At 40.3% G+C, this 12120-nt stretch overlaps 1 protein-coding gene across 1 annotated transcript in view; it reads right to left on the reverse strand.

Annotated features, from left to right (window-relative positions):
• Positions 1-12120, reverse strand: part of ATRNL1 (attractin like 1) — a 1064110-nt gene that overhangs the window by 738411 nt on the left and 313579 nt on the right. Inside the window, exons 16-17 of the mRNA XM_077821844.1 lie at positions 7418-7631; positions 3088-3276 (exon numbers count right to left, since the gene is read on the reverse strand). Of these exons, the coding sequence (XP_077677970.1) occupies positions 3088-3276; positions 7418-7631 (403 nt within the window). The remainder of the gene's footprint in view (positions 1-3087; positions 3277-7417; positions 7632-12120) is intronic.

Below are 12120 nucleotides of genomic sequence, written 5' to 3' on the forward strand. Positions count from 1 at the left end.
CCTCCCATGTAACACACAGGCACAGAGTAGCCAACTACATGCAGAACATTCAAGCTTCAACCTTCAAATGAGATGAAATCAATGGCCCTCATCATACACCAAGCACACCATCTTTTACTTTACCATTGTCCTCTGGGATTCATGGGGAAGCAGAAAGCTACTGTTTGCATCTATATGTAGGATCTGATGGAATAGAAAAATAATCTAGCCACAACTCTGAAACAAGGTCCATCTGATGTCCAATATCTTGAACCCTGCCAAATGGATCCAGGAAAGCCCCTCCTGATATGTCACTTACTCTATGTCATGTCTTGATATATAAAAAGAGATGAACTGCACCCATCAGACAATGCTTGCCAGTATGAGGAAGCAATCATCCAATTATCTGCACTCTCACTCACAAACACCTCTCATGCTATCAACATATAGTTTATTTTGTGGCCAGAAAATCCATACCACCTACCACCCAGCCCTGAATACAGTCCAGACACTAGCTTCTCCCAGTTCTCTCCAACCATCATAACAATCTTGACTGTCTAGCCTGCAATCAGTACCAGGCCACTTCATTTCTTGTCCCCTACACCACTGTTTCTGAAACTTTTGAACACTGTCACCCATTAGGAAAATGAAACCAATCATGACCATGCTGCAACCCTGCAGCCCCTCCCATCCTTGGAGTCTCTCCTCTGACCAGGGAATGCCCCCACGCATTGGAAAATACTGCCCAATACACAGTGATTAATTTGTAATGAAAGAGGTGCCAGGGCTCAAGTAATTAGGAGCCAGGGCTCAAGCAATTTTTTCACTTTCATAACTTATGCAGCAAGCCCAGAAGTGTTAGGGCTATGAACTGCCAAGTGTGGAGGTGCTGGGGCTCAGCCCTGGCACAAATTAAGCACTGCTGACACACAGGATTATTGGAAGATGAAGAGCAAAACCCTAAGAGCCTGTACTCCCATGAAGAGGTATTGTCCATAATGCTAATGACATTGCTAACCACTAGGAAGCTCAGGGTGTATCCTGCAACCTCAAGGGGAGCAATCGGAGGCTATTAGCCCATCATAGCCCCAGATGGATTGACCATTACACTGAAGAATTTACACCGAGAAATTTATGACCCTGAATGGTGGACTACTCAACTAGTCTAGCTGTTCAGTCTTCAGTGTAATATCGCAGGAGGGGCTTTGCATGGCACTACTGCTATTTCTTTTCAGAAGTAAAAGTGGGCCGGTACGGCGTACCAGTAAGAAGTGGCTGCCAGTATGGGCCCGTACACGGCTGACATTAAAGGACCCTCCTTAAAGCGTTGCCGCAGCAGCGCTTTAACATCACTGCCCCTTTTACCCCCCACCCTGGGCCACTTGGGGGGGGAGGGGTGCAAAAGGACCAGTTGTCCCGAGGCCTGGCAATTTAAAGGACCCGGGACTCTGGCCGCTGCCGCAGACAGCGTGGGCCGGGCAGCGCTGAAGGGCTGGCTGGGGGACTGTTACCCCCAGCCCCACCCCGTCCGCCTGAGGCCTTGCCCCTTCCATGGGCCTGGAGCCAGGCCCCCCGTACTGGTAAGACTTTTAAATTACTTTTATCCCTGTTTCTTTCTCTCCTAGCAGTACTCTTTGATGTCTGTATTTCCGAGTGGTCCAAGAAGTTTGTGCTTGCTGCTCCAACTTTTAGCACTCTGCACTACCTCCAAGCTGCTACTCAGTAAACAGCTATGCTGCTGCTCCATTCTGAATCTTCTAGGCTTGCTGCATGTGTGTCCCCATGAGTGGGAGAGAGTCTGCCAGCTGGAGAAAAACTCTATCACCCACCCCATCCAGTCCAGGCCATTGGGATCCAGACTGCCCTCCACTGACAGCACTCGTCCAATAATTCACCTCCATGCACATCTAGATCTGCACCATTACAGAGGGCTACATGGTCCTCGATGGCTCCTCCTGTTACCATCTTCCTGCTATTACTTTGCTCCCTCCAGACTGAATGCCTACTTGCCTGCCAAGCGTACTGAGTTGTGGAAGTCAGAACATATCGACCACAAACTGCTGTCTCACTGTCCACAGGATTATGGGCTTTGCTGATTGGACCAAATGAAGCCACCCAGGGCCAGTGTCTGCTGCATGCACCCACAGATTCAAGAGAAAGTTATGACTGCCTGACACTGGGGGAAAAAAGGTCCACTGATGGGGCTTCTTCTGCCACTGAAGACTCATCTGATTGACTCCTGCTGAAATCACTGCCTCTACCATAAACTGAATGGGGTACCTTGCTAGTGTCCTTTCTTCTTGATGAAGTAGGAAACCATATGCTTTTTATTCTCAAAAGGAGGGAATGACCAGTCTTTGAACTATTGGGATTTGGACCCACCAATCACACAGGGGGAAAGTTTTTCATGCCTCCTAGCCACCAATCTGCTACCTCATATGAGAACTCAATGCTTACTTTTCTCATGGAGTGAGACAAAACACAATTCCCAAGGAGTCATGAATTCACATTTACAAGCAATAAATGATGACGCAAAACCAAGACTTTTTGTTTTTCAAGCAGGTTGGGATTAGCCTTATTTTTACAATGATTGAATAGCTGCACTCTCATTGGATGAGAAAAAGGACTTCTCTTGTTCTTTCTCTAACAAAATACATCAGGGTCCTAAAAGTACCAGCTGAGGAATTCAGCTGATCTTTTTAAATAACCTGATTTCTGATTAACTCACGTTTTATAACTTTTTGGTCTTAATTTTACCAGTCTTTAATTTTCATCCTCGGACATCAGTTTAATTTGACACAATAGTAATGTGTCTACTCATGTAAATACAGTGCAAAGAGGAATATATTTGTCTTTATATTAAAATAATAAACTATTTATTGGCTCTTCTACAAATCCAACGAGTATTCCCTCTGTCAAAACTTATTTATACTATCTGCATCCATAAAATATGAAACAAGTTATCCATTGCTGATATTAATGGGCTATGATGACAGCTGAAATGATCTGTTCTTTCTTTCCTGTACCTAGTGAATCTTACTCAAATGTTTGTGCTTCTATAAAATAAGCGTGTTATAGTTAACAGTGTTCATTCATTATAATACTTACGAGAGCAGGTAGCAGTTTGCCATTCTAGGCACTGTCCATATGGAAAGGAGATTATATAGGCATTTGAGTCAACGCATCGTTTTGTACTGCTACACCACATACACTCCATGGCATTGCTCGTGCAGTTGGAACATGTTGTTCTCAGGGAACATGGTTTTTTGCAAGGTCTAGCATTTTGATTAGGACTAACTAGAAAAAAAGCAAAAAGAGTTTATTCATTTAACATAAGTTCAATCCCAATTGTTTTAGCATTATGTAATATTAAAGAGTGTTAAAATAAAAGTGATTGTCTCCTGGTTTATTTGTGAACAATTTCAGTCAGACTCACCGCACAGCATGCAAATACAAATGGCTTTTTACAAAAATTACCCTACTGTTTGTATAGTCACCTTAAGTCACATTATATCTTCAAAAGACTTCATCTAAAAGTGATTAAAGGAATTTTACTTATATACTGCTTTAGTAAGTTTAACATTAATTGTTCAATAACATCAATTTAGTTATGAGCACATGCATTATATAAAATATGACTGCAGGGCTACTGTAATAGGTATGTGTGATAGGGTGCTGAGTAAGGAGGGCTTAATCAGCCCCAATCAAGGGGAATGGATTAGGGCTGGTTGAAGAGCTCTGTGCCTGCCTGGCAATGAGAAATAGCTGCCAGCCTAATTAGCCTGAGACTATAAAGGCTGGCAGGAAGTCAGTCAGAGGACGATGGGGGAAGAGAAAGGCCAGGCACAGAGAGGGGTGGGGACCTCTAGTCTGCAGCTGGCCAGGCCTGCTTCTAGCGAAGTTTGGCTGTGAAAAACCTGTACATAGATAGTAAGGTGCTGGTGGGAAACAGCTATAAATAAAGAGCACTGGTGTTTGCATCAACATGAGATGTCCCTGACTGATTTGCAACGGAAGCAGGGGTGGAAACCAGTGGCGCCCAGCTTATACCTCGCTAAAGTGTAGCAATCTATGACCTTCTTGTTCTGTCGCTCTTGTTAGTAAAATAGTGAATAACCATAAACCACAGTTATTTACTTCACTAGTGATATATTTTTCCCTTAAACATTCTGCATCTTATCTGAGAGTGAGAGTTGCCAAATGAACATCTGCCCCCTGGTGTATATATTAGCACTCAGTACAAATTCAAAGAGAAAATAACAAGGGAAGCATTATTTAATGTATAAGAGGTTTTTACTGCAGACAGTATTTGTCTATCTTAGTCATGGTATGTGTAATCTCTGAAAAGTTACATTCTAAATAAAAATTACTTGTATGTTTTTCTGTTGCATTTTCTTTTGATTACAAATAAAGCTGTAACATGTGCATCAACACGAGCACAGTAATTCTTAACTAAGACCAGTACATAACAATATTGGTAGAGTAATATTTTTCTATTATAAAAGGGATTTTCACACCACTCCTGTAATAAATGTTGACTAACCCCACACAGCTATCATGTACTTTGTGTATTATTGATTATACAGATAAACAGCTTTATAGAAAATAAACTTAATCCTCAAGTCCTTTCTCAGCCCTTAATAAGGCAAAAACTCCCAATGTTTTGAGAGAGTAAAGACAAGTAAAAACTGAGTAAGGACTTCAGGCTTTGTCCCACTAGGCATAAATTTGAGCCACAGCTTGCTATAATCATAAACAATCTTTTACTGTGAAAATATTTTAAAAAATGTGATGGAACTTTAAAAGGGAATCCCAGAAGCCCTGAATTTTCTTGACCTCCACATCTGCTGAAACAGTTCAATAGCAAATAAAATTTGCATCAATAACAGATGGAGATTCTGATGCTAAACTTGGAAAATACTCTAACAGTTTGTCATCTGCATTCTTCAGTTATTTAACACGTCATTACACCGTGCCACATCTGTTTATTCTTTGATAGAGAGAAATATAACAGAGTACAATATCTATTACTACAAAACAGCAGCATGAGGAACAGAAACAATAGGAAACAGACTTAGTCAGCAGTAGCAACAAAATGCAAATTTACTGTGTAATTACACTGCTATTTGAAATACTGCAAGTTGTGCATAAGACAGCCAGAGGATTGTTGGAATGCATGTTTTATTTATGGAAGTTAACAACTTTGAGAATTTTGACACCAAAAACCTTCTTTATATATGAGTGCATAACAAAAAATTAAATACTTTTAAATGCCTTTTATGTTAGTTTGCACACAAGGCTTTCTACTACATTAGCAAACTCAAAAGGAGGGGAAAAAAGACAACAGAAAGAAGATATATTAGGATCACTTTCATCTCTATAAACTTTGTTCATCCTGTAATCTTTAGGACAACCTGTAAATTTTACCATTTGCACAAAATGAGAGCATTGTTCATATGAAAAATGCTGAATTATATTTACTTCCTTTCCAAAGGGATAAGTGATCTCCCTCTACAGCAGCAGTTCTCAAACTGTAGGTCGGGATCCCAAAGTGGATCGTGACCTCGTTTTAATGCGGTCACCAGGGCTGGCATTAAAATAGCTGGGGCCTGGAACCAAAGCCCAAGCCCCACTGCCCGGGCCAGGGCTGAAGCCCAAGCCCAAAGGCTTCAGCTCCAGGTGGCAGGGCCCTGGGTACAGGCCCCCTATCTGAGGCTGAAGCCCTTGGGCTTTGTCCCCTCCCCCCTCCCTGGCTCAGGCTTTGGTCCCTCCCTATCTAGGAACGTGAAGTAATTTTTGTTTTCAGAACGGGGTCACGGTGCAATGAAGTTTGAGAACCCCTGCTCTACAGAGTCTTATATGACCACACATTACACGGTCACCAATCTTCTTAGACAACTTGGGGACCTTTCCTACTTTTCATGAAGGACAGGGCTAGGAGAAGATTTTAATATTAACTATTAGGTAAGTGTTTGCAATGTTTTTCTGTATCCTCCAGAGACCTTTATAAGTTTTTTTTTTAACACAATGAACTAGTTTCTATGCAAATGTCTCTTTTAAACTAAACATTAACGTTTATGTACTAACAATATTACTACTTGTGGATGCTCTGCCTCTTAGCACATATACAGATCATTTCTTTTTGATAGCACTTTACAATTTTTATATAATTAATCCTCAGGTAGATATTATCATCTGCATTTGATAGATGGAGAAACAGATTCAAAGAAGGCAACTTAGTCAAGTGATTTGCCCAAGACCACCACCAGAGAGTTAGTGGGAGAGTCAGGGTTAGAATTTAGGAGGTCCTGTTTCCCAACTTGTGACTCACACCATTGGGCCATCCTTCTCAGTGGTAGTAAATAAATTAATTCACTCACATTTTTGGACTTTTTTCTTGTAAAATAAAGAAAACCCTCTCCCGTCACAAGGAAATTTTGAATCTCAATAGAACTGTTAGCAACTTGGGATCTGTGACAAGCTTGTCTGCACACTGAAGTCCCAATCCTCAATTTTAAAACACGCGAGCAGTCCCACTGAAAACAACAGAACTACTGATGTGCTTCCTATTAAGAATCTGCATAAGCATCTGTATCGGGGTCTTAGAGATTAGACAGCACTGTGGTGTGATTTATTGCAAAAGCAAAATCATGAAGTACAGTATGTTTTCTCTCTCCATAGATTCTCAGAGAAAGAGAAAAAAATTCTTGGTCCCCTTATTGATTACAATTTCCTTCTTATATGTCTTTCAAACTAGACTTAGACCCCAATTCACAACAGTTCATCCTTCTGATAATGTAAGAGTGGTGTAGGTAATTCACCACAGCTAGACCAGTCTTGTTAGTTTGCAAACATTTGCTTACCTAAGGATGACTGTTAACCACTTGTCTCCTAACTTCTCAGAATGGGTTTATACACACTGTTAAAAGAGCCTCCAACTACCTTCTGCTTCCATAAGGGGAAGGGATAACTGGGTCCTTTAAAAACTGCCCAGAGAAAAGATGAATAAAATAGCTGTTTTAGTTAAACTTCTGTGTTATTAATTTAAATGGAGAATCTGTGATTAATCAGCAAGATTCATATATGAAATATGCTTTAGCAGCATCAGCTTTGTTGAACACAAAAGGTGAACAGCAACTTTTATATACAAACCTCCAAGGTCAGGGTACTAATTTTGCCTTGGAACTCTCTGATGTAGCTACTGCTAATATGCAGACTATGCCAGGTGGGGTAACTCTCAAAGAAAAGCGTGTTGCTTTTGAGAACGTCACTTGCTTTCCAAGATTAAAAGCTTCACTTGCTTTTAAACATTAAAAGCAAAACCTTCCCGCAGCTATTTACTAGAATTTTTCCCACATTCCTTCTGTACAACACAAAAATGCCAAACAGTCTGTTCAACCATTTTAACAGCAGCATTTTGGTATGGGAGGTTGCTCACCAACAGGTTTTTCACAGACAAGACCATCTGCCTTAGCGGTGCATGGATTCGCTTTCAGCCCTGCCACCTCTGCTCTTTCTAGATATGCACAGAATCCAGAGTCATTTGGTTCTCCAGGAAGCCACTGCAGTGTCGTATTTGTGAAAGGAGACATGTCATCCCATCCCCAGTAGGAGATGTTGATCTTGCGCAAACCTACCCAAGGTGATATTTTCTATAAAGCAGAATGAAAGGGACATGAAACAATTAGTTAACAGTCAACTACAACAATGCTTTTTTTCTTTTTTTGGCCTAAGATCAATAGCTTCATACTGCATTCAGAGTGGAGCTAACAGTGATTTCCCCCACCATTTCTCATATTTGGTAACATTTAGTTATTGTCAATACAGTTTTCAACTCATTTGTTCGGTCTTTCTGAAAGCTGAAGAAATCTATATGCTTCTGTTCTGTTAAAAATCTACATAATTCTGTCTGCTTAAAGTCAGCTCTATTGTGTGGTATCTGATCAACAATTAAAGACCTAATAAGGCATTCAGAATAAAGTTTTCCCTCTTGCTACTGTGCTAGTCATTAACTGCCAGGGCCAAATGGATAACGTAAATACAGGCAAAGCAGTAGTGACACATAAAAACAAAGGCTCAATAGACAGAAAACATGGAGGCAAATATTCCTCTTTCAAACAGGACTATGTTGATGCAAACTAGGTACTCTTTTTTTGAGCTAGCAGTATCCACATGGGGCAGTCAGAGCACAATGCTTTGGTATGCTCCGCAGTTGATACCTTCGTACTCCATCCTGTGGCGCAGTGTAGACATAGCCTAAGTGATATACCCAGTGTTACCCAGGAAATCTTTGGGAGAGCTGAAAATGAAACCCCCATATTCTGAATCCCAGTCTAGTGTTTTAACCACAAGTTCCTTTTTCCTCCTTCATCAAGTGCTCTGCTCAACTCATCATTATGCCGAGGAACAACCCTGCATCTCTCTCAGGGTTACTGTTCAAGATATGCAAGATTATTTGTATAAAACAGACACCTCTGGATTATTAATTAATTCTAAGTAAATTTTGTTTATTGCTTAAACAATACACTGTTCAAAGATTCACAAAAAAGTCTCATTGTTCCACAAAGCATTGCACTTTATTCATATCACTGTCTTAAAAATATCTGATTTAAATAGAATATATTCAGTAGTTCATTAATATTAATAGACAATAATAACGAATGGCTGAAAATGTGGCAAGCCTATTTTATGGGGAAGATATCCAACAAAACTCATTTAGATATCAGAAGATTTTTAGTATTAAATTAACTGTATGGGCTTTCAGTAGATGTCTTATTTACACTACATACAGAATAGCAGTATATGATTGGATACCAAACTTTTGGTCAATAAGAAATGTGAATTTGGCACATAAAAGATTTAAGAGTTGGTGCAGAAATCTGGTTAGAACATCCTTCAGTTAAGAGTGAATATATATGCCTTCCCGTACAGCTGGCCACAATACATGATTAGGAAGGCCTTAATTCTCCACAATGTCCCAGCTATACTAAAATGTAGTTGAGAAGGACTCCCTGATTCAGAGCCACTCAGCGCCAGTCCAGGGTCTTCTTTCTGCTGCTGGCTTGGACAAAGACCTCCTCCACCTCTGAAGCAGCACAGAGAGGCATTTTCCTCTGGCCAACTCCAGCTCTTACACAGCGGTTGGAGTATTCATCCCTTAATAATTTAATAGATGTAAGCAGAGTTTTTTTTATTTTAAATATTTCTCATAGAAACAAAATTCAATATTGTCTCATCACAATAGTTCAACAAAATCAACTGCTTTATTGTAATGTATATCTGAGTGAGTCAAACATTAAATACATCAAAACTGCTACTAACAATATAGTTAGACATAGCAGTGTCTCTTTGTTTAGTCATTTATAAACAGACCATTTATCCTCCGAAGTAACTTGTAAGCCATTCAGAGGGAGGATTTGTAACGGTATATTACATTCACAATACTGTACCTCAGTGAAAATCAACTGCATGCTAATTTCATTACTTAATACTTCCATTCCGCACAAAAGTTATTGCTGTTGAACAGAGGAAGCCTTTTCCAAAAATGTATAGGTCATCCCCATATTGACCAGAACCACCTAACAACTACCAACCTCGCCAAATTCATCATCAGAAGCAAGCTTTCCATAGACCAGGACACGTCAACTCAAAGTAGCACCAGACACTGACAGAACAACAAATGTGAAACTTGCATATATCTCCACTGCTATGATGACCAATATCCTCCCCACAAATACACTTTTCAATATCCATAAGTCCTACACATGCCTATTACAACATGTGGTGTACCTCATCTTGTGGCGTCAAATGCCCCAACGTGTAAAACCAGACAACCACTATGATCTTGAATGAACTCTCACAAAAACAAGATAAGAGACAAAAACACCCTATCACCCATGGATGAACACATTTCACAAAGCAATCACTCTGTATCTGACCTCTCAGTCCTCATCCTTAAATGAAACCTGCTCAAAACCTTCAAAAGATGAGCCTGGGAACTTAAATTCATAACTCTGCTGGATTGGACTTAACAGAGACACTGGTTTTATGGATGTCATAAATATAAAGGGAAGGGTAAACTCCTTTGAAATCCCTCCTGGCCAGGGGAAAGCTCCTCTCACCTGTAAAGGGTTAAGAAGCTAAAGGTAACCTCGCTGGCACCTGACCAAAATGACCAATGAGGAGACAAGATACTTTCAAAAGCTGGGAGGAGGGAGAGAAACAAAGGGTCTGTGTGTCTGTCTATATTCTGTCTTTGCTGGGGATAGACCAGGAATGGAGTCTTAGAACTTTTAGTAAGTAATCTAGCTAGGTACGTGTTAGATTATGATTTCTTTAAATGGCTGAGAAAAGAACTGTTCTGAATAGAATAACTATTTCTGTCTGTGTATCTTTTTTGTAACTTAAGGTTTTGCCTAGAGGGGTTCTCTATGTTTTGAATCTAATTACCCTGTAAGGTATCTACTATCCTGATTTTACAGGGGGGATTTCTTTATTTCTATTTACTTCTATTTTTATTAAAAGTCTTCTTGTAAGAAAACAGAATGCTTTTTCATTGTTCTCAGATCCAAGGGTTTGGGTCTGTGGTCACCTATGCAAATTGGTGAGGCTTTTTATCCAACATTTCCCAGGAAAGGGGGGGGGTGCAAGTGTTGGGAGGATTGTTCATTGTTCTTAAAATCCAAGGGTCTGGGTCTGTAGTCACCTAGGCAAATTGGTGAGGCTTTTTACCAAACCTTGTCCGGGAAGTGGGGTGCAAGGTTTTGGGAAGTATTTTGGGGGGAAAGACGTGTCCAAACAGCTCTTCCCCAGTAACCAGTATTAGTTTGATGGTGGTAGCGGCTAATCCAAGGACAAAGGGTGGAATATTTTGTACCTTGGGGAAGTTTTGACCTAAGCTGGTAAAGATAAGCTTAGGAGGTTTTTCATGCAGGTCCCCACATCTGTATCCTAGAGTTCAGAGTGGGGGAGGAACCTTGACAATGGATCATTACAACAATTTGGAACACACCCTACTGCCTGCTAACCATTGCACGCACACTTCAAGTGGTGTCCTACAGCATGTTAAACATAAGGGTTTTATATAATCTGTCCCATCATGTATTTAGTGAAACACTCTGGTTACTTTCTCCAGACTTGAGGAAGAGCTCTGTGGAGCTCAAAAACTTGTCCTTTCTACAATCAGAAGTTGATCCAAAAAAGATATTACCTCACCTACCTTAACTCTTATATCCTGGAACCAACACAGCTCAAACAATACTACAAACAACACAGATGGGAATAGCTGCACTGCAGAAAGGACAGGATTTGAATCCTGGAGATTTTGCCCCTGCCATGTCCAAGGGGGTCCAGTGCTGGGGCACTTCCCAAACATGAAGGCTTCTTCCTACTTTTCTTTTTCTGCCAACAGGCTTCAAAATAGAATTTTAACTATACTAATTATATCTAGAACACGAACTACAACTAATAAATGCGTAAGAAAAGAATTGCTCAGTGCACAGAGATGCCTCAACCACAAGTAATAAGAAGGAACTGAAAGTGATCTTGACCACTCCATGGGACAGCATGCAGGGTGTGGGTGCAGCCCCAACAGACATTGCTATTCAAAAACATTCCGCCACCCTGGGGGTGCATACGCACCAGAAGTAGAATGCATGTGGACAATCACTCGAAAAAACACTACTGTGCTTCACCAATGTAAGAGATTGCACTTGTAACAAAAGGGGTTATGAACGTTAATTTTTTTGGATTATTTCCTATTAATATCAAGCCAGATCAATCATGGATGAACCTGAAAAATGGGTAATAACTAAGATCAACTCCTGATTATCTGCGTGAAAATGGTAGTTTTCCTCTACTTATGGATAGACATCAATGGCATGAAATATAGGCCTGTCATTTAGTCTAGTGTTGACATCAGAGGCAGATATATCTGGATGCTATGCAGGAATTTGAAATGCTGTTATTTTAATTATGGAAACTTGAAAAGGTTTGAGACAAGATTTTCCTTCTGGTGCTCAGGCAAGATCAAAAAGGATCAGGTAAGATCAAAAAGGATTTCCACTGAAATAAAATATTCTTATTAGAGGAAGTTGAATTAAGATTTTTTTGAAAAATTTCGAGACTGTTTGCCTGAGCACC

Source organism: Eretmochelys imbricata, chromosome 7, assembly GCF_965152235.1.
Source record: "Eretmochelys imbricata isolate rEreImb1 chromosome 7, rEreImb1.hap1, whole genome shotgun sequence".
Classification (NCBI taxonomy): domain Eukaryota; kingdom Metazoa; phylum Chordata; order Testudines; family Cheloniidae; genus Eretmochelys; species Eretmochelys imbricata.